General features: G+C 37.1%; 1 protein-coding gene across 1 annotated transcript in view; it reads left to right on the top strand.

The window, feature by feature from the left end:
* IQUB (IQ motif and ubiquitin domain containing) overlaps window positions 1-22,215 on the top strand; it is a 24,499-nt gene extending 2,284 nt beyond the window's left edge. Inside the window, exons 4-11 of the mRNA XM_009638135.2 lie at window positions 264-407; window positions 2,543-2,753; window positions 6,931-7,106; window positions 12,015-12,185; window positions 13,622-13,798; window positions 15,443-15,691; window positions 20,139-20,324; window positions 22,048-22,215. Coding sequence (XP_009636430.1) covers window positions 264-407; window positions 2,543-2,753; window positions 6,931-7,106; window positions 12,015-12,185; window positions 13,622-13,798; window positions 15,443-15,691; window positions 20,139-20,324; window positions 22,048-22,215 — 1,482 coding nt within the window. The remainder of the gene's footprint in view (window positions 1-263; window positions 408-2,542; window positions 2,754-6,930; window positions 7,107-12,014; window positions 12,186-13,621; window positions 13,799-15,442; window positions 15,692-20,138; window positions 20,325-22,047) is intronic.
* The last annotated feature ends 1,257 nt before the right edge of the window (window positions 22,216-23,472 follow it).

Here is a 23,472-nt window from a genome sequence, read left to right as displayed (position 1 = left end):
CAGGTAATGGCTTTGTAGTGTCTTTTTAGAATGTTGTTTTTGCCACACAGAATTGAATGTTGACACAACTATTTCCGATAGGAATGAGGATGTAGATCAGAAATAAGCATGCAATTGGAAGTATTTAGTGGATGAATATCATTAGTCTTGTGATTTTTGTTATAAATAGTTAATTTTGCCACTTACTGTAATAAGGAAAAAAACCACCTCTGTATATTTTGTTATAATCTGACATGCATTTTTCCCCCCAGACGTTTCTTGAAAAAAATAAGCCACAACAAACAAGAAATACAACATCAACACAAATGACTAAAATTGGCCTGTACGTGTCAAACATGACTGACAAACTAGTAAGTCCTGGGAAGTATCTTACAGCAGAAGAATACCATAAACGTAGACTTGAAGCAGTAAGTTTTCATCTGTTTGAAACTGTATCTGTAAAGCAAAGTATTATGAAGGTTATCTGAATATTTAATGAGTGTTCAGAGTGTTCAAAGAGTGAATTCAAGTGAACTGCAAAATGTCTGCTTAATCTTCACATTTTGTAATCTTTTCGACATGAGGGAAGCATGTGTCTGCTCATTTACAATATCAGTGTTTATAATGACATTTGAGACCTTGTGGTTTCTTAAATATTAAGAACTGTGATTTTACTGGCTTCTTTCTTACAGCGACAGTTTAGCTTCCATACAGAGTATTAGGGATTAAAATAGGCTTGTCCTTATGTCACTCTCATGATCTCTTTAGAAGGACCTAAGATACAGACTGGATATAAGGAAGAAATATTTTACGATGAGGGTGGTGAGACACTAGAATGGGTTGCCCAGAGAGGTGGTAGATGCCCCATCCCTGGCAGCATTCAAGGTCAGGCTGGACGGGGCTCTGAGCTGAACTAGTTGAAGATGTCCCTGCTCATGGCAGGGAGGCTGGACTAGATGACCTCTAAAGGTCCCTTCCAACCCAATCTATTCTATGATTTTGTGATTCTACATGCTTAATGTATGGCCTCAGATGGATAGAGTGTTGGGTTATGATTTAGGAAACCTGCATTCAGCTTATGGGTTTTGGCGTTTGTTTATTTGTTTTAACAGGCCTGACAGTTTACCTTTGGCATACTGCTCTGTTTTGGATTGTGTTCAAAGTCCTGCTTTGGCATTGAGGTAGAACCTGGCTGTTCAAACACACACAATGGGCTTGGGGAGTTTTTTTGTGCACTGAGTTGCCTCATGCAGGCAATTCTGATAGCAGGTTCTGTATAGTTATTGTGCAGAGGATGCCATTTAGGCATTCTGAACTGCTTTTTGAAAACCACATATTCAGTGACTGCACTCCTAACTTAAGTACACCCAACATCATGTTAGGCGGGGCACTGCTTTGTAAATGGTCTAGTTATTAATTTTTTTGCTTAAAATAGACAGTGTAAATCTAACTAAATGGGGAAACCCCATGTGTACAAGTAGGATAATTGTATTGATGTGGTTGGCAAGATGCTTTGACATCTTCTGGGTAGAAGTTTTCTGTAAGAACTTCTTATTTGGTCAGCATCAGCTGATGACAATAAGTGTCTTGTAGAAGTGAAACCCAAATAGGTAGCCATTTCCTCAGGACTGCCAATAGGTTTTACTGTGATCATTAATGCCTCTTACTGAAACCTGTAATGTATTTGTAGGTCATCCATAAAGCACAGGAGAGAGACATCAGCTTGGTGTTGGTTCAAGTTGGTGGATTCACACAGTGCAGTGTAGTTCCATATTGAAATACTAGCTGAAGACATATTCAAGAGAAATGTTAGGTTAAGATATCTCTAGAGACAGTGTAACTGTATTCATATGGTTTTGTGCTTGATAGCTTTCAAGTGCTGAAAAGTGCTTATTAGCTCATGGGATTCACCTGGCTAAATTGCTGGTGGGGCAAGTGCTAGCTCAGCTGGCAGAAGCTCCGGCTTGTGCATTGTGCTCCCTTAGCTTAGTATAGACATTTCCCTAGTCTTCAGTGGCCAAAGCTTTGGAAGGTGGATTTTTTTTAATTTTATTTTTAAGTTCTGTCATAACACCACCGGTAATTTCACTTTCATTATTTGTTTACAAACAATACTGCAGCTGATTTTGTGTGTATGTGTGTTGATTTTTGTGTTTAGAAATTTAAAAGAAATTTTGCAAATAAATGTCTAAATTCCCAATCTAGACACTATATAAATGGGTAATAAGATGAGGAGCTCTGCCCACAAAGCTGAAGAGAAAATAATAAAAACAATACGTGGCAAAAGGTGTTTTTAAGGAGAGATTTGAAAAAGAGATTTTGTAATTGCTGTTTATACTTGATTATTTGAACCTAGTTTCTCCACTGTACTCACTGATTAAACTCCTGCAGTTACCTACATAGGTAAGCATACTAGTGTTTAGACTATAAAAGTACGTGACTCTTTTTGTAACATTTAAATTAGTCCAAGACAAATCTTTGAAAATGTAGTTAAGTAGCTAGAAAAAAATATTATGCTGTCTTGTTTTAAATTCACGATTCTTTGGTATTGTATCACATGTAGGTAATAGTACTACAGAAGTATTTCCGTCGTTGGCATGCTACAAACATAGTACAAAAGCTGAGGGAAGCAAAGAGGTTAAGGCTAGCATGGGAGGCACAAGAAGAGTTACGGAGAAAAAAAGAGAAAGAAGAAAAACTGAGAAGGGAGCACAAACGAAGACTGAACCCTAAAACAAAAGAAGACTTTGAGCTACTGTACCAAGCTTTACGATGTAAGTTTTTTCTTAAACGGATACTCTTAAATCAGCAAAAGAGTACAGTTTAAAACAAACTCTTCTGGTTTTGACATGTTTCTATAGATACTTCCTTGATTATTTTTTTTTGTTGTTTTTGTTTTTGGTTTTTTTACCTAGAGTGGAATTCCTTTAATTTTTAAAGAATCATTTGACTTTCTTACAATTCTGAAGAAGAAAAGGCCCTGACACTGTGTAAGCATTTTTTTTTGTTGTTTTTGTTTTTGTTTTTTTTACCTAGAGTGGAATTCCTTTCATTTTTAAAGAATCATTTGACTTTCTTACAATTCTGAAGAAGAAAAGGCCCTGACACTGTGTAAGCACTGTTTAGCAGTAACTAAAGCATCCCTGTGTTATCAGCACTGTTTTCATCACAAATCCAAAACATAGCCCCATACTAGCTACTATGCCAAAACCAGCACACCTTTTTAGGAAATAATCAGCTTGTAGAATAATGTTATTTGGCAGGGTTTTGTTTTTTGGTTTTCTTTTTTTTAATTTTATTTTTTATCCAGCCCTAATGTTAAGATCTGCTAGAGGAACAGGAACTGGTTTTCTGGATCAGAGTTACTTTAATCTTGTTACTCTACATTAGGATGCTGAGTATAATACTGTGAAGAAATTACTATTAGGATCCATTGTTTGTCATTTAATAGAGACATTTTTTATAATGGATTCAATTTTTGTCCAGAATTTTACAATATATGACTGTGGTTATTCCTTTTGTACTAGTCATCTTCTCCTTCTGCTTTTTCTCCTTTCTAATTTATTCCATGTTTCACAAAATTGTGTTGTCAGAATTTTAAAAATCTGTTAGGAGTCCTACAGGGCATCCTGAAAGACTTACTTTTCCTGTTGGAGTGGATGGTGTCTAATCTAGGCAAGCACCTCTAAACTTTCCTAGAAAAATAAGGTGAATACTGCAGATAATTGGCATATTTTACAGGAGAATAATGTTGTGAATGTAACAAAACCCCTAGAGTATGTCCTTTTGGAAAAACAGAAAAAATAGAAAGCAGTGGACTTTGAGCTGCATATAAAGGAACTGCAAGAATTCCCTTTAGAATGTCTCCTTTTAAGCAAGTTGCTTGCATTGTGACTTCTAACAACTCAATTGTTATCTAAGGCTACAGTGCTTGCTTATGGTATAACTCTTCAGCAGTTTGGGCATTATTGTCCCCGTAGCAGAACTGGCCTACTGGATTACCTGCTTCATTACAAAGCCACCCGACATACCTTAAACCATCCCAGCTATTTCTTCCATGGTAAACTGAGCATAAATTTGGTGGTGTGTGTTATTCATAGAGCTTAAGATCAAGATTCAAGAATTCCCAAGCTATACGCTAATCTTTTAATACCGTCATACTTTGTGTGGCATTGAACAAATAGTTTAGTCTGAATGTATAAATCACTTACTTACAAATATTACTGTTTGTGACAAATGTAAAAATTATTACTGATCTTAAACTTTAGAATTTTGGGAATGGTATCTTCATGAGATTTGTGGTTTCTTAGGGGTTGTTTCCACTGCCCAGCTTTTTCTTCATAGGTAGCTCTTCACAAGAATCAAGCCCTTTTAAAGGTGTGTCTGACTAGGTAATCAAAAGCCAAGGTACTCAAATAAATGGAGAGGAAAAAAATTATTATGGCAAGTGCTACTATTTGGTATCTGATTTCCTGCAATATTTTCTTTAAAAAACTGCTTCGTAGCTAATATGCTTTAAAAAAAACCCGAAAAGTGTTATGAATCTTGTTTATAATAGAAACAACAAAGTGGAGTCAAAGTTTTGAATATGTGCTGATATTCCCAGTATTTTTAGATTTTAAACTTTATGGTTATATAAGTGTCCCTCTTGCTTAATTTAATGTCATTGGTTCACAAATAATAAAACTTTCAGCTTTGCATGTTCAGGAATTTAATATCTAGGCGACTTGAAAAAGTATGTGCTACTTCAAAACTGGAACAGAACAAACTCCAGTATTTGAAGTGTCTTTTTTGTTTAATGTTAAATGTTTTAACATTTTGCTAAAAATAATGGTCTCGTATCAGTCTTTTTGGCTTGTTTTTGTTTACTGGTGTTGGCTAGTTGCTTCCATACATGGAGACTTGCAGTCATGCTCTTTATTTTAATAGAGCTTAGTGGTTCTAGGAAGTTGTTTTGTTTTGTTTTTTTTTTTTTTTCCTACCTGCATCTGAAACTACTTTTACATTCTTACAGTGTCAACAGTCTACACAAGCTAAATCATTGTGACAGTAATAGAATGAGACTATTGTCCTCTAGAGATCTGTGAAGGTTATTGCTGCTGATCACAACAGGCGGATACTACTACAGGGTCAGCTAGTACAAACAATTCCTGTTGGTACAGAAACTTGTCATTGACTGTATGGTGCAAATGAGATATAGATATATATTCAGGTGTCTGCATATAGAGACACTGATTATTTATTGGGAAAGCAAGAAATACTTCACTTTATAAAAACTGGAATAAAAATCATAATGAGTAAAATCTTTGTAAAACGAATAATCTAAGAGGAATGTTTTTAACTTGATTGCATGTATATGGTGAATCAGGAGGTGAGTATTGATGGTAACTGACAGCTTCTTCATTTCTTTAAGTAGAAAATTGCTTAGTGTGTTTATTAGCTCCACCTTTGAAGTTGCTGCCCCCTTCAGGCATATAAAGCTTCATGTAAATTAGTTCTGTACAGTGCTTTTGTTTGCTGAAATGGCTTTTTAAAAAAAAAAAATCTTTGGGTACTCAGAACTTGTCAGACAGCTGTCATATTAATACCAAGGGTTGGTGAGCCTTAAGGAAATGAGTTGAAATATTTTAAAATGGAAAACATAAAGTGTTGTAGATAAGGAAGCCACAGGCAGAAAATGAATCTTCCTCCTTTCCCTCCTCCTGCCTCTAATCTTACCTGATACAGGGTGTTGGTGGTTTGTTTTTTTTTTTCAGTAAGTGTGCATCACTTATTGGATTGTTTTCTTTACTTTGGGTTTTGCTTTTGCCTAACTGCTCTAGAACAATAACAACACTTTGAGATATTCAGGAATGTTGAAGTGTTGGATTTTATAAAATTCCCTACAAAACTCCAGATGTATTTGAAATGGAACAGACTCTTCAGAAAAGCCATGAATTGTTACGATATATGCAAATGAAAACACTACTCAGTAAACACAATTTGATTTTACTAACAGATTTCTGTAAGGACATGTAGTCAGCAGTTATAGTCAAAAATGGATACTACAAAATAAATCATGATAGACACATATGTATACATCTGTCCATTTCTGTCGCTAAGTAGTCTAGCTTGTAAGTGCAGCAGGTACTTGGTGATTTGACCCTAAGAGTCAGAAGGCCAGATTCTTGTACAGCAGGTACCAATTCATGTGTCACTGCCATTATTATCTTGTGGTTTGCACGCCACTTCCACTTGAAGGGTTCTGTTGTAGAAGAGGAAAGGGAGAGTAAAGCAATGACTGTCCAATTGTTAATGCTTATCCGTCTGCCTTAGATGGCAAAAGATGCTGCGACTCAAATATTCAGTGTAAGACCTGGAGTGCTAAATGTGATTGTCAGTCAAGTTTTATCTCAGTTAGGGAGGGCTTGAAGCTTCTTTAGATTTTACTCATTTATGCAGGGAGAAACAATAATATTCTCAGCACTGAGTACTAGTGGTACCACAGTAAGATGCTGTCCTTAAGCTGTTGAGAAGATCTCCATGGTATCTTTTCTTGTGACTTTGATGAGCAATTGTTTAAAAAGTTCCTATTGCTCATACCTTTTGGAGCTGTTTGGGTCTCAGTTATGAAATGATTTCTTCATGATTTTGCATCTAAAATAACTCATTTCCACAGGAGCTAAATTCTTTTTTTCACATAAAGCTCCTTTTTCTCCTAACCCATCTTTGAGTTTGGAGTATGAATTGGCAGTTTGGAACTGATGTACTCTCGCAGAGCATCTGTGTAATTTACATTCATTTCTGGGCCATTTTGTGTGTATTGAAAATATGCATAACAATCAATTACCTAACATAGAAACTGGCTTTTAATGATTATTGAAAATTAATTAGGTTACTTCTTAAATATGAAACTAGAAATTTCACTGAAAAACATCTTGTAAAAAATACCCAAAATATTTGTATCTGTAGTATGGAGGCAGGAGGAGGCTGAACGGATTAACAGAACTCTTACTGGAGCGGAAAGAAAGGCAGCATTTTGTGGACTTCTGGAACAAGAGGCACAGCTGATTGCTTCCATTGGGAGACACAAACTAAATGCAGATGAGGAGAATCAACAAAAAGCAATACTGCACTTTCTGGATAAGGTCAGTGGTGTAATTTTAGGCTGAACATAAAGAATACCAAAGTACAGGAACAGGAAAGACATCTGCAAACTACCTGCCCAAAGTAATTTTTGTAGCTTTAATGTTTAATCATGTGAACGCTAATGTTGTAAATATCCAAATTATCTAGTTGTTTGTGTCAGTACAATTCAGTAAATTTCTTTTTCCAAGCTGAGAATTTCTTAGCTCTGTGACTGATGGAAGGACTAACAGTTCCTCATTAAGACTCTTACATACCCGTGTCTATGGTAAATCCCAGGTGTATATATATAATAGAAAAAAATAGCACTGAGTAGAAGAATTTTGTATTATGTAACTATTCTGCATAAAGAGCATGATTCTGATGGCACTGTTAACAGCAGTAATGGCTCAAGTTCTAACAATTAAAAATGGTTGAGGTTGTAAAGCCTTAGGATATTGCACACCATTCTATATTTGGTATTGTGTGTATTACAGTGATGTAGGAATTCATGCAACAAACTATGCTCTTTCCTAATCTATTTTCGAGACTTTAAAAATCTGCCTATTAGCTTCTTTTTCAAAAATACTTAGTTTCACTAATCAAAACTAATGATTAAGTGACTTTCCATCTGGTATGTTTGGGTCATTGTTCTCTATCGTGAAAAGTTTGCTATTGTGTTGAAACTTAATTGCAAACTTTTAAGCAAGTATTTGAAAAATTAAGCTTTACCCCTGCAGAATGGATTAATTTTTTTTTTTTTCTTTTTTCCCCAAAAATGTTATCCTTCAGGAACTAGATTTGTCAATTATTTCCCCACTGAGCACAGGACTCTGGTCATCATATGTTTGTCTTCAAAGAAATTATTTATTCTGTTTTCATGTACAGGATAGAAACCCAGAAGAGCTTTGACTGAATCTTATATCGTATTGATCTCAGTTACTAATTCACTATTCTCAGTTGTGTTAGAACTTTCACTTGAGATCTTATTCTTGTAGAATCTTGGGGATGAAATTTAATGCAAGTGTTCTTCAGGCTTTCTTCTATAAAACAAAGATGAGCATTTATTCATATGCAGAGATGATTTAAAATGGCATTAGATTCAATGTCACCTTAGTATAAAACACAAAAAAAAGTCCTTTTAGATAGACGTCCCAGCAATTCATCCCCTCCAGAAAAAAGAAATAGTTTATTTTCTGGCTGTTTTCATAGTATGTGACATAAGTATGAAAAGAAATGCTGCAACAGAAATAGGGTTTTTACTATCTTTTTTTTTTTTTTCATTTTGACTATTTAGTGCTCAAAAGTAAAAATAGCAGTTTTGTCCAAAAGAGACTATATTTTTCATCCTTTTTATTCCTGGTATATGGGAACTGGACTGTTAAAAGTGATTTGATAAAATCTATTGCCTTTCTTCATTATGAACAAATTACTTATCTGAAATATTGGTGGAACTGTTACTAGATTTATCTCTGAAATGCGATTGTATTCTCTGTCACTGCTTTCAGGAGTGCAAAAAGCCCAGAAAACTAAATATTTAGAAATTATATCAAAACCTTCAATCATTTCTTTGTTAAATGTTTGCTTCTACTATTTACAGTCTATTCTGTTATCTGCTCGGAAAAAGAAGCCTGGAACAGTCAAAGCAAATATAACTCTCTCTTAACTGAGCCTCTGTCTCGTTTTTCCTTTAAGGACTGCTTTCCACTGTCCTACCCTATATGGATTACTTCCAGTATATATTCTCACAAGCTGTGCAGTTTTCTTACATCTAGGAATCAGAAACAAAATGTTCTCCAGTACTGGAATTCTTAGTGACAACTGATGTTTGGAGATTCAGGAGACACATGAGAGAGAAGAAATGCTGTCTCTTTCCAAACAGTGGACATGTTTCTGAAGCACTTACTACTAATTTATTTATTCATATTTTAAATGGTTTTAATTAAAGAGACTATTTTCTTTTTAACTTGGAAATCTAGTGAGCTTCTGAACTACTGCAACTTTTTCATGTTTTTTTTTTATCATGTCAGCTGTAGGGTTTTGAGTGTTGTTCTAAACTGTTGACATAGAGAGTAACCTAACTTAGAGGTAAAGAAAGTAACAATTTCTGCATTTCTTAAAAAATAAAATAAATGAAAAATCTTCTTAGAAATCTCAAAATTAAATGGATGGCTTGTTATGACTGTAACAGTGCAATTTAAACACTTTGAACTGTAGTATGAAATTTATTGTTGGAGTGCTAGATTATAGATTTTTCAGTTATTTCTTGAACTTTGAGCTGATAATATTAATCTGGACATTTGCCAGTTAAACTTGAAATAACACCTTTCACGTGTGAAGACTGCAAATAGCCAGTGTGATATAAAACTTGCTTCTCCATGGAAACCTTGGTTCCCTTCATTGCTTCTTTAAGCATGTAGCGCCTCGTGCATGTGTGCTTTTACAGTGGTTGCTACTGGCTGTGTGTGCACTGCATTCTAGGGGGTTCTCTTTTTGCTCAGCTCATTCTTCTTCAGCATTTGTATTTGAAAGAGGAAGTACTTGATTAAGCTTTTATACAGCAATCATATTTTCTTAAAGGAATTTGTGTAATTATTAGCTGTCGCTCAGTTCATACCTTTCATGCTTTCTGCTATTTCTGCACCCATCCCATGGATTCCCCCATGGTTTTTTTTTTTTTTTTTTTTTTTTTTTTTTTGCTTTTCTAACCTTTTTCTCTCTGTGTCTGTGGTGGTGCGTTTCTCTCCTCAGGTGCTTTTTTTTCTACTTTCGTGCATTGGCAGCAGAGTGCAGTTGTAGTAGTCTTGCTCTCTGAAGTAATACAGATAACAGGATTATTGTAAATTCCACAGCACTGCCAGCAGACTAAAAGGCAAGAAAAAGCTGGCAAAAAATATTGAAGTTTTCATTTTCTCACATCAGCCTTGAACAATGAAAATAATTCTGAAATCAGAAACCTTGTGATTCTTTCTGAAATAGTGGAAATCTTCATATTGATAAGACATCTGTATTTTTTTTTTTTCCAGGAAAAAGCGGCATAATTTCTTTCATTTTAAATTATTTTATTTTATACAGTACCCAGTTATGATGAGGTAGTACAAAAAATTACAAAAGTTACAGATATGATATCATGCTTTGAATAATTTAGATGTTATCGTGATATAGTTGGTCTGTGTTAAGGGTCATGTGCAGAGAGGAATACCAAGACTGCTAGCTCATATATGGGTTGTTGCAAATTTGTCAGAAGAACCTAGTTTTAATAACCATTTCCTGGGGTAAACTCTGTCCATTGACTCTTCCTAACAATTTCACTGAAGAGGATCAAATGTAGGTGCTGAATTAACTGCTCTGTGGAAAATGGTGGGGTTTGCCAGTCTACCACACAAAGGAGTTACAGTATGATATAGCTGCTAACGTGGTGGGGTTATTTTTGTTGTTTGTTTGGGTTTTTTTTTGTGGGGGAGTGCTGTTTTAGAATTTCTAGTACGGCACAAAGTAGTGAAGCAAAGTAATGAAGTTACAGTAGAATGCTCCTTTTTTATGACAGAGACAAAATCCTTTTTTTCTAGTTTTGCAGAAGTTCAAAGATTTCACTAAGCAATTAAGAGTTTTATTTTTTACTAATGTCTGGGTTTGCTATTGCATTTCTTAATCAGTTTTGGCTCTGAATTGTGACTTCTGATTAACAATACCTCCTTTAATTAGAGTTCCACCCCCACTGATAATGTAATTAAATGTCAGTTAATCAGTGTTAAATCCTTTTTTCAATTATTTTGTCTTTCTCTTGCTTACCTAACTTTATAACTTATTTAAAACTGAGGAAAGCTATTTTGATTGTGGTGATGACTAATGATATCTTCTGTTCTAACTGTCTAATATTCTTGGTATTTTTATGACTTCTCACCATAGTAAGCCTGTATATTTGGTCAAAATAATGATTACATCAATGCTGGGGTCATATCCAGAAAACCAGTAGGGATGTGAATGCTGCATGAAGTGTTGCTGTAGTTAACTCGCACTGAGACTGCAAAGTGAAGTTCACAACTGTTTGTGAACACTCAAATTCCAAATACAGTGAAAAAGAGAATAATTAATACACAGAATGAGGTTCCAAATAGCTGACACAGTTAAGGAAAGGGAGTGGATTTTGGTAATGATGGGGAGAGGGTTTTGAATGCTATCTTTCTATTGGATTTAGATACCTACCTCCCTATGTAATGGTGTGGTTTGCAGCCAAAACCGGTCCTCCTGAAAGAGGAGAATGGCTGGACTTCTCAAACTGTGTGGGGCAGCTGACACCGTGTAGCTTCTCACCGTCTACAGGAGTTAAAGATGTGCAAAGAGACGACTGAAGTAGTGGGCATGTGGTATGTGGTTAAGTTAGCAAACAGGAAGCTAGGTGAAGTATCCGGTAAGCTGTAAACTCCTACTCTGCCATAGTCAGGTTTAACAAAGTCTGTGCCTCCTAGCCATCTGTATAGCTAGGATAAATAGAATAGTTCCCTGGAGATATTTTGTACTGCAGTAGACTCTGAGGCCTTAAATTTGCAATCTTTACACAGTCAACAGTCCCATTGATTTTTACTGATAGTTTGGAGGGATTTATGACTGCAAGATGAAATACAGAGCAAATGTACTGTCAGTAAATTAATTTTGAAGAAGTAGAGCATATCCCTGTAGGAGAATATTATTTACTTATATTATAAGTAAAAGTTTTCATGACCTGCAACTTTAAACAAAGTGTGCAGTTGAATACTTGCTCTGGTGAAAAAGGTGCTGTATAAATATCGACAATAGAATTAGCCATTTGTTTTAGTCAAGCATTACTGTTAAGTCCCTGTTTGCTCTGGTGAAACCTGCTTGTAGCATAATGCACTTGTTCAGCTGGTGATCAGGATATAATAGCTCAGTTATACAAATTGTTTCTGAAGTGTGCACAACCTAAGAGATGGAAAGCATATGATGGAAAAATCACTGAAATGGATACACAGTACACACTCCGTGCCAGAGAACTATTTGAAATCTACCGCAGCATTAGCATGAATGACATCCCAAAAGATGAGAGAATGGATGTGCTGCTAACACTCAGACGTACGGTGAAGGTATGTTTTATTTTTCTATTTATGTTTAGCTTGAAGCTGTACTTGCCAAAGATACAGTGACTTCATTATGTTGACACATAAGCAATGCTTTTTCTGGCAAACAGGTGCCAGAATGATCAGCTGGCAGCAAGAGAAAGCCTCGTGTACCACCTGGCATGAGAGTCTTGTTACATTCCAGATACACTCTAAATTCATACTTCACTTAGTGCACATTTCTATTCAAGTTGTGTTAAAATTTTAACCCCATGGTTTTAGACTTTTTTATATACTAATACATAATACAATTTTAGTACAAAGTTTAGCTTAATATTTATAACAGCTCGATGAAAACCATGGCAGGGTTGTAAGTGACTATTACTATTTTTTTTTTTTTTTCCCCTCAGTTGTTTGAAATGTCTATTTAGAATCCTATCTCTCTGTTGTTTTGGGTTACTGGTGTTTTGGCTGGCAAAAGCCGGTTTTTTTTTTTTTTTCTTCTTTCTTCTTTCTTTGCCTTTCGCTCCCCACCCCCACTGCTGCTGCCAGTGTTCCCAGTGAATTAGAAGCTGGCTGCATTTCTTTCAGCCTTCCTGTTCTTAATTAAAACAAATGAACATCTTGCTTTGATAGTACCAGAATTTGATCTAAAGCCAATATAGCAGTGGGAGCATTGCTGGTTTATGAGCTCCTGCACATCTTAATACAAGTCAGTATTGCTGTAGTGAACAATTCTAGAATTTCTGTAAATTAGTACTCTATTTTAGGTGAAAAAACATTGATCTCATTCACCTCTTATCTCTCTCTGGAGAATCTCCTGCTAAGCATTTGAAACAGTGAAATGACTAATTTCAAGAATACTTGTAAAGTCCCCCATGTCTTTTGTGTGGTGGGGTTGGTTTGGTTGGTTGGTTGGTTGATTTTTTGGTGGTGGGTGGTGGTAGGTTTTTGTTTTTTTTTTTTTTCTTTTTACCACCTACTGTGTATATATGTTGCACCTCCTATCACATAGCCAAAGGAAGCTTCCTGGGGAAATACTTCTTGGGGCTTTTAGAGACTGAAAACCTTGCATGTGTTCTGTGCCTCTGCTCAGCATTTTTTAATGCCTCCGGGTTTACAGTTCCTCACAGCTTTGGTATAGATACAGGTCTCTTAAAGCAGGATCTGTGAGCATTCTCAGTTTTTTAGTTCTTTACATTAGTTTTCTTGGATGTTGTTTTTCCTAAGACATTAAGGGGTTCTTATATAGAATCATAGAATGTTTTGGGTTGGAAGGGACCCCTAGAGGTCATCTAGTCCAACCTCCATGAACATGTTTTTATGTGAACATGCAGAGGTATGAATGATGATTGGCAAAGAATCTATAGTTTGCTTTCATGTCTGCATTAGAATTATTTTGTTTATTTGCTTCCTTATTGTAGTGGAGTTTCTTTTCCTTTTTCTTTGTGCTTTTTTTTCAGGAACATGAATGTAAATTAACACAGGAAATAGTGGAATTAATTGACAGGGAAGTTGATCTTATGTCGAGAGACGTGAAAGAATGCAACTTAGAAGGACTGAGGAAACGAATTTGTACATTATTTCTTCAGTATATTAAAACTCCAAAGTTTAACCCTGAAGTTGCTAAGATACTTAAGGTATTATTCCTATTTTGCAGCCTGACATAGTGGCCATCGGACTGAGGATGGTGGAGAAGGGGGATGGAAAACAACAAAAAAAGCTTTCATTTTAGATTTTGCTGTAGAGTTGCTGGAGGAGTTCCTCAAGAAGTAAAATGTAGCAAGTACACAGGCTTCACACAAATAAGCTCATAGAGTCATATATGAAGCTTGAGGCATAGACATGGCTATAAGAAGCTGACAAATGGCTGCTAGCACTGACAGAGCCCAGGAACACTATGTATGAAATAAAAAATCTGAGAATTGCAAATGGCAGCTCCTATGGGATACTAACAATAAATTGTAATAGCAAATGGGGAACCGATAGAAGGAGCAATTCTCTTTTCTCTGCTGGGCAAGAAGCAGCATCCCACGTGTCCAGCAAGGAAGAACACTGCCGTTGTCAAAGTGATGTCTAATCAGCTTACAGCTAAGCAAGAGCTGTTAGGAGCTTCTGTTGTACAACCAGTTGCTACCTCATGAGAAGCAGATATAGCTATGAAGTAGAGATAGTGGTAGACACCTCTCAAGTTGTGTGATTGTTTTTCTTTTCTGCCTACAGATTACAATTGCAAATATGATTCACTATCATATCTTTTTGCTTTAGGCAGCAAGATGTATTCTGCATCTCTCAGAATAGTATTTCTCTTACAGTGGTTGATGGTATCTCACGAGTAGAGAATCTGTCAATAAATGTTAATGGGATTTAGAACCAATCAGCTGTTATTTTACACTAGGTTTATGAACAGGGTTACCTAGATGGGTCATAGCAGAGACTGGAGATGGGAGATCTCTGGCTTCTGTAGATTTTGGTTAACTGTACCTTGAATTGAAGGCTGAATTGCACCTATGTTTGTATTTGAATCTTGTAACCTTCTGTAGACTGTAAAAAAGATGGCAGTTCATCAACAGACAGTCAAGGCGACTGAATCCTTAGGGTACTTTCAAAAAAAGGTAGATGACCACACCAGGTAGCTGCACTATCAGACTACTCAAACTACCCAATTACAAACTTGGGCCCCCTGCATAGACTACATTAAATTATTTCCAGAACCCATGATGCAATATAAGGGCAAGGAGCTTATTGGCAAGTCTGGCTTATTATTTTCCCCTGCATTGTTTTTGGACATGTGGCTCTGATGATTTTATATTCTTATGCCAAAATATTAATATGCCCATAATATCACAGTTTTATTTTTAACATCAAGTGCAGATTCCATATGAAAAATAAAATGCAGAAGGATTAGTTTCTCTTTTTCTTTCTGTTGTCGTCTTCCCAGAGTGGCTGACAATTTGCATACATAAAAGTGCCAGCAAGACCACCGGAGCATAATGCCCAAGATCTTCATATAGCTTAAAAATGAATTGACTGATTTGCATAACTGATTTTAACAAGTCCAGTAAGAGAATAGAATGGCTTTTGGTCTTCTATTTTAAAAAAACCAAACAAACCAACTCCTACTGGGTATTTAAAAATAAATATTACTGGCTTTTACATATTAAAATACTTGCATGAATATATGTAAAATCCGATAGAGTTAGGGTGACACACAAGTACTTTGTGGTAAACTAACTTATACTTTGTGGTAAACTAACTTTTTTTTTTTTTTTTTAATCTTTTAGGTTCCACCAGATCCCTTAAAGCTTTATAAAAATGTTAACTTCTGTCATAGTTGCGAAAATTACTTACCATCTTCTGAGTTTCCTGTTCCTGCTAATTCCCACACCATTGGCAGATGTCGCTTGTGTTGCAACCTTGATAATGAGGCTCGGCAACGAGAAGCATTTTTGAAGTACAGGCTTATACTAGAAAATCTCAGAAAGTCTGAAGCTGATTATCAGGATGATGCTAAAATTGTTTTCTTAGTTCAGGTACTGTCTGAAAGAGCATTGGTAATAACAGAAACCAGTGGCTTTTGGCTATAATTTTTCCTTAATTTTGTGTATGTTTTTGACAGGTAGAGAAATAGGCTAAAAGCTACAAAAGCTTCTTCCTGTGATATGGGATGTTCCATACCATAAAAAGCACTTAAGCTCTTGAAGTGTAGCTGTACTTTCAAAAGTGGTAACTAGCTATACATTAAAAGAAAGTACAAGTCTAGCTGACAGGTCGAAGAATCAGATGATCCAAATTCTTCTTGTGGTTCTGCTATGGCCATCCTGTTGCTTAAAGATACTGGCATCATCTGTAAAGCAACAATAATGTTTTTATGACTGTGATATTGTTCAAGATATAATGCGTTTTAAGCCCCATTATTAAGCTGCATTATTTGGACTGTTTTGGTAATACAACTAAATTGTTTCGTGTTCTCAGAAGGAAAAAAAATAAAAAAGCAGAGGTTTTGACATTCCTGTTCCATGTCAGTGGAATATCTTTGCAGTTGAAAGTTTTACTGTTTTGCGTTTATTAGGAGAGGGATTCACTAAATATTTTCATTTCCTAATTTTTTACCATCATCTGTAATCTTTTTCAATATCACTAAATAGCTAATGTTTCTTAATAATCATTATGGGAACAACTCAGTTCAAAGAACTTGCCTCTGTCTTCAGCAAATTCTCTTAGCTGTTACTACTTATTTGGTCGAGAAAAGAATTTGACATCCAGTATCCACTGGGAAAGTTTTAAATCTGAGGTAATTTCAAAGTGTTATTTATCGAAAATATTGAACAGCTGAGATTTTTTGAACTTTCTGAGATTAGTAATAAAATCTCCACGGCATCAACATTCATAGAACAGTTTTGGAACTGTATTTTCAGTACATCTGAAACAACAACCAAGCAAACAAAAGCCAGTCATCAATATCCCACTTCTACCAAAACAAGCCATGCTGTAGTTCAGGACTTTGCAAATGACAGCTGCCAAAAAGAAGATTTGGATTCTTTAATTATCATGCCTATCTTAAGAAATACTATCAAAGAACCTGGATTTTGTAGATGTTGATCATTCATATTGGTTTTCACTTAAGCTGAAAAGTTTTTGCTCTCTGTCTAACTTAGTCTATATTAATATGTAAACATCCTCCAGAATCTTTCAGGCCTCTCTCACATCACATCACTTGTGATGGCTGGTGGCCACTGATGCACTGAAACATGACTGTTTCTTAACTGCTGACACCAAAAGCCATCTCTTGCAGTTCTGTTCGTGGTTGTACCACTGCAACAGCTCTAGACACTGTAATTTTCATCCAAATTAACTTCAAGTTCCTCTCTTTAGAGTTGTAAATATCTAAACAACAGATGTTCGTATCTTAAGTCACTAATTTCCTTGTTTTTTTCCTTACGCATCCTTAAATTATTAATTTTTTTCTGGGCTACTTGCTTTTTTTCCCTTCTCTTCACAACAACCATTTGTCCCCTACTCCACTTAGATCCAGAAAACAGCTCTAAGGCATCTAGAAATGGGTGCTGCAAAGCAGTCTTTTGCAGCAGCTATGACAGCTTCCTTCTTTGCCCAGTGTAGTACCAGTACTGGCTCTGATTTTATTCTCTGTGGATAGGTGCAACACTTTCATGAGAAGATAAAAGATTTTTCTTCAGATCTCTTGCATTCTGATTCTAACTGTGTTTGGGCTGACCACCTATATCAGTGCTGCTAAGGTTTAAAAGGCAAAAAGCAGTTGGTGAGAGTTATGGTAGCTCCACTAAATTCCTCTTACTGCAGCTAAAGACCTTCTTGGTATCAAAATGAACTAGTTCAGCAACTGTGTCGAGTCCTGAGGCTGCCTTTTATTCTTTCAGAGCATTTAACTATGCCATGCTCCTTAGAATCAATGGTACATACTATGACTTTGATTTTTCTTGATAAGCAACATCCTAATGGGAATGTCGTATTCATTTTAAGTTACAAATACACTGAACTCCAATATCGGTTTGCTGCCTACCCTCTTTTCCCAGTCTCAGCTGCTGAGCCTTCAATGATACTTGCTCCCAACCTCTTGGATGACAGTCCTTGTGAGCACAGAACAAATTATTAGGGAGGTGGGAAGGAAGCATAATTTGAAATGAATGAACCATAACATTTCACAGCAAAATGCATGCCTACCTTCAGAAAGTGCAGAAGTCTCTTAAATCAAACTCTTCCCCATAACCTGAGAAGTTTTAACACAGAACAAGCTTTTACCTATTTTTCAGGCAGGAAAAAAACAATTTAATCCAGAAAAAAAGGAAGAGTCGAATTATGGATCTGTTTTACATGGACACTTACATGCCTTCGTATAGATTTTTGCAAGATCTGGTAACTTTTGAGATATGTTGCTTAGCACACAAATTAGTACTTGCCAATATGTCTGCTTGCAAATTGCCGGCTTCTAAGAAGAAGTTAGAGAAGTTATTTGAAATGTTGTGGGAAGGAGGAAATACTGAAAACAGAAGCCAATTAGTGAAACCTAGTAAAGGAGGCCCTGTAGGACTAGATTTAAGACCAGATGTAGGAGCAGTCCTGTGTTCCTGGAGCCAGTAGGCACAGATTTATTACCAGTGGAGGTTCTAAGTCCAGCTTTTGTCTTACATTTTCCCTGCAAGAATTTACATGGGCTCCTGGATTTTGGAAGCATGATGGATGAGAATACATGAGGCTACTTTTCACTAAAGAACCGTGTTTGGTATAGTTTCATTCATTCTTTGTCAGGATTTTAATAAGTAACATGTAAGCACCATTATTCAATTAAGTAAGTCAAGATTTCTTTTTAGTGAAATAACTCTTCTTCAAAGGGTTAGCTTGGAGGAAAACCTACTTAAAAGTCTGTTGTTTACAGACCCCTGATAGAATCATAGAATCGTTTAGGTTGGAAAAGACCTTCAAGAACATCAGGTCCAACCATTAACCTAAGACTGCCATCCCACCACTAAACCATGTCCCTAAGCACCTCGTCTGCCCATCTTTTAAATACCTTCAGGGATGGGGACTTGACCACTTCCCTGGGCAGCCTGTTCCAGTGCTTGACAACCCTTTCAGTGAAAAAATTTTTCCTAATGTCCAACCTAAACCTCCCCTGGCACAACTTCAGACCATTTGCCCTCGTCCTATCTCCCATTACCAGGGAGAAGAGGCCAACCCTTACCTCATTACAGCCTCCTTTTAGGCAGTAGTAGAGGGCGATAAGGTCTTTCCTCAGCCTCCTCTTCTTCAGGCTGAACAACCCCAGTTCCCTCGGCCGCTCCTCGTAAGCCTTGTGCTCCAGACCCCTCACCAGCTTTGTTGCTCTCCTCTGGACATGTTCTAGCCACGCAATGTCTTTCCTGTAGTGAGGGGCCCAAAACTGAACACAGTATTCAAGGTGTGGCCTCACCAGTGCCAAGTACAGGGGCACGATCACTTCCCTACTCCTGCTGGCCCCACTATTCCTGATACAAGCAAAAGACAAAAGTCTTCTAATAATTTTCCATGACTAATACAGAGAAGAATTAATGGAGGGTGACAGAAAAACTTGCCAAAGTTCACTGATAACTGCTTTCCCATTTTTTTTTTTCTTTGTCATTCAAGAGGCTATTTTTATCAAGACTCATTAGTGATTTCAGATGGCTGGTAATAAATTAAACAAATTAAGATTGACATAACTGGACTTTTAACCTATGTTGAAGGTTAATTTAAAGGCCTTTCTGTACTAGAGAACCTTTACAAACAGACCTTCCATTATCTCTTATTAATACTGTAGCATAGCTACCTGATCTTACAATCTCATTTGGTAAAATGAACAACAGCCCCACAAGCACAATAGACTTCATATGTCAACAGCAGAGTGAAGGGAAGCAAGCAAAGCAGGCAGTGATTTGGGGTCTGTTACAGGTGGGAGTTTCTCTTGCCCTAATTTCCCACATTTTCCAGGCCAGATTATTTTGGTATTATGTAAACTTTAAGTAATTTAGTAGTGTAATAATTCGTTTATTGAATAACATTAATTCTGAACCAAAGAATGAAATGGTGAAATCATGTCAGTAATGACAGAGATTGATTATTGTTATTAATCAAAAAGATCTGAATAGGGCTGGTGCATGCTACATGAGAAAAACCATGAGATTTAAGAAGCTTTATAAGAGCAGTTAAGCAATCAGTATGTTAACAGAAGATATGAATTGCCATTGGCAGAGGCAATCAAAGTAAGAATGTATTATTTTAGAGATGATAGAAGAAAAATGCAGTTAATAATTGCCACACCATGCTAAAGGGAGATGTGTATGTCTAGACATTCTTTAACCAAATGATTATATGACACATGCATAGAAAAAATTTTTTACTCAAAGCTTTATTTGGATTCCAATATGATTACAATGCTTTTGTTATAAAATGAAACATGCTGCTTAACCCTGTTTTCCATTTCAGCGTCAAGATCTGCAGTACATGATTGAGAACATATGGGGCTGTCAGTCGGCTCTCAGTGCCTGCAGTGATCTCTATGATTTGGTTATGGTCAGATGGGATAAGCAGCATGAGTGGTCTCCGTGGAACACTATTCTCCTCACTAAAGATGAGGCAGATGCACATCTTAGACTGTGTAACCTTCAGGAGGTAAAATTTGATGGGCTTAATTTTTTACAATATTTATATTATGTTTTAATAGAATCCTGTGACTAATGATACTTGGCCAAATTTAGTCCTTACACTCATCCGTGTTTAAATTGGCCCATTGTGACTATTTAAATGATTGCATCTGTACTATTAAATAAAACAGGCACTAGTCCAGAGGGCAGCTGGTGTAGTACAGCTCACATCCATGTACCTGAACTCTGTCTTGCCCTGATTCTTCCTCCCGAAATGCAAGAAGCTGAGTGGACTCATCCATGCTGCCTGCTGAGAACAGTGCCATGCCTATGCTCTTCCCTCAGCTGAGATCAGACAAGAGCTGGCCTGGATGAAAAACATGCTAGGACTAACCATAAATACTGTGGCAGTTGTGTGTCTGTGCTCTTGCACATGCTCTGGCCTCATTAGTTTCCGGCCTTATAAATTTCTCATCAAATAACAGAATGGCTCTTTGTCTAGAACTTAACCATTTGTCACAATAAAATTTGTCTCAGTCTACTTTCTTACATAGATGTCAGTTAAGTACCCCTGAAAATGTAATCTTATAGTTTTTAATTAAGCAATAAAAACATAATTGCTGCTCTCAGTTGAAAAAAACTTAAGAATTTGTTAAAGAAGTCATTGCAATGGTGCATTTTTACACCACTCCCTCCAAATTCCATATGTAAATATAGTAGTCCGGTAAATATCTCACTCCACTGGACTTCATATGATAGAGTATTTAGTTTTCTAAGGCACAAGAGAATCTTAATGAGTTGTGTTTGTCCTGCAATTGGTAATAGATTATTAATCCTTTCACATCTGGGTTATTAATTTATGTAAGTAGTGATCTGAGGTCATTGTTGTATAGCGTCCTTTTGTTCAGGCTGTTCTTAATTCAGTTTCTAACATAGTATTCCTGAGGTTGTAATGCAGTCAAAGAGAGAAAGGTGGGAGGGGGGGATGCACCACCACAGAAGTGGGCCAGATATAGTGAGGTGTCACCTTTCTTCACTGGTAAGGGCCAAGACTTTATTTAAAAAAATGAGTGTGAAATAATGAAAATGAGGCAAAGTTAGAATCTTGTAAGTTGAATTATTGTTTCTCATTGACTGAAACAAAAAAGGCCTCTCAAACCGTTTCTTTAATAGCAATTATACATAATGATGACTATAGCGATAGCAAAGGGTTTTTTCAACTAAATATTCTGGTGGTTTATTACATCATCTGAACTACTACTAATCACTAGAAATTTAGGAAAATGCTACCACTGAATGCAAAGGCTGACTGAAAAGCTGCAAAATGCTTGCTGCCATGGTTAGTTGTAAGTAATCACTCTGATTCTTATAAAGGAAATTTCCCATAGTCATCACCTTGCAAATGTTGATATTTAAGCATTGCCTTTAATTTTCAAAGGTAAGTACAATGTTCTTACCCGAAAAGAAATAAATAAATTTTATCTTAAATAGAAAAAAAAAAAGCCAGAAATTTTTCTGTTTTTTAAAAAGTGCCTAATGCTTCAGAAGGAGTGGTTAGTAATTTTTCACTATTGGGCCATAAGGTAGCAGTATAGAACTATAAAATATTTCATTATGTATCATATATGAATAAATTATCTGGCTTAATTTATTAAAGGGTCACCATTTATACTGTTTAAATATGAAGCAACATGTAGATTGCTAGATATTGTAATTGTACTTAATGGGATTTGGTTTTTTTTTCCTTTCAGGCTTATGAAGCGGCATTTATTCACAGAATAAAGCATAAGCATATCCGGGCAAAAAACTACTTTGCTCAGTTTCCAGCGATGGCATCATTTTTGCATAGGACTGACAATCAGGCTAATGCAAACGAGTTTTTGATAGCTACACCTATTCCTACTGGTACAAAGACATAAGTCTTAGGTGAAGTTAACTGAAGTTAAAGAAGTTAACTGAATTCTTGATTGATGCAATTTCTTTGGTTTTAAAGAAATGTACTTTTCATCACTACCTTAATTGTATTACACATTTCAAAATAAACTTCTGAGGATAAAATTATTTGGTCTTGACCAGTCAATATAACTACATTTCATGTTTTGTAACCTCATTTAAACAGAAAAATGTTGTTGATGAGCTTTGAAAATTCTAAATTTTTAGAGCAATGACTGCCTTTCTCTGGTGAGTTTACCTTGGCTGGACGCCAGGTGCCCACCAAGCCAACCTATCACTCCTCTCTTCAGCTGGACAGGGGAGAGATAATACAACAAGGCTCATGGGTCAAGGTAAGGACAGGGAGAGATCATTCACCAATTACCATCATGGGCAAAACTGACCTGATTTGGGGAAATTAATTTAATTTATTACCAATCAAATCAGTGTAGGATAATGAGAAATAAAACCAAATCTTCAAGCGCCTTCCCCCCCACCCCTCCCTTCTTCCCAGGCTCAACTTCACTCCTGAATTCTCTACCTCCTCCCCCACCGCAGTGCAGGGTGATGGGGAACGGGGCTTGGGGTCAGTCCATCCCACGCTTGTCTCTGCCGCTCCTTCCTCCTCAGGGGGAGGCCTCCTCACACTCTGCCCCTGCTCCAGCCTGCGGTCCCTCCCACGGCAGACAGTCCTCCATGAACTTGCAGTGTGAGTCCTTCCCACGTGCTGCAGCTCTTCACCAACTGCTCCAGTGTGGGTCTGTCATTTCCACGGGGTGCAGTCCTTCAGGAACAGACGGCTCCAGTGTGGGTCTCCCACAGGGTCACCAGCCCTGCCAGCAAACCTGCCCCAGCCTGGGCTCCCCCCAGAGTCTTGCCAGGAGCCTGATCCGGCGCAGGCTTCCCATGGGATCACAGCCTCCTCCCTTTGGGCATCCCCCCGCTCCGGCGAGGGGTCCTCCCCGGGCTGCAGGGGGGGATCTGCTCCCCCGTGGGGCTCCCCGGGCTGCAGGGGCACAGCCTGCCCCACCATGGGCTGCCCCAGGGGCTGCAGGGGAATCTCTGCTCCGGCGCCTGGAGCCCCTCCTGCCCTCCTGCTGCACTGGCCTGGGGGGCTGCAGGGCTGCTCTTCTCACATCCTCTCACTCCTCTCTCCCGGCTGCTGTTGCGCAGCAGGTTTTTTTCTTTCCCCTTCATTGCTGATGGGCTTGGCCTTGGCCAGCAGCGGGCCTGTCCTGGAGCCA

Source organism: Egretta garzetta, unplaced genomic scaffold (genome assembly GCF_000687185.1).
Source record: "Egretta garzetta isolate BGI_Z169 unplaced genomic scaffold, ASM68718v1 scaffold64, whole genome shotgun sequence".
Classification (NCBI taxonomy): Eukaryota; Metazoa; Chordata; class Aves; order Pelecaniformes; family Ardeidae; genus Egretta; species Egretta garzetta.
The sequence above is the reverse complement of the archived record's forward strand: the minus strand, read 5'-3'. Positions and strand labels throughout refer to the sequence as shown.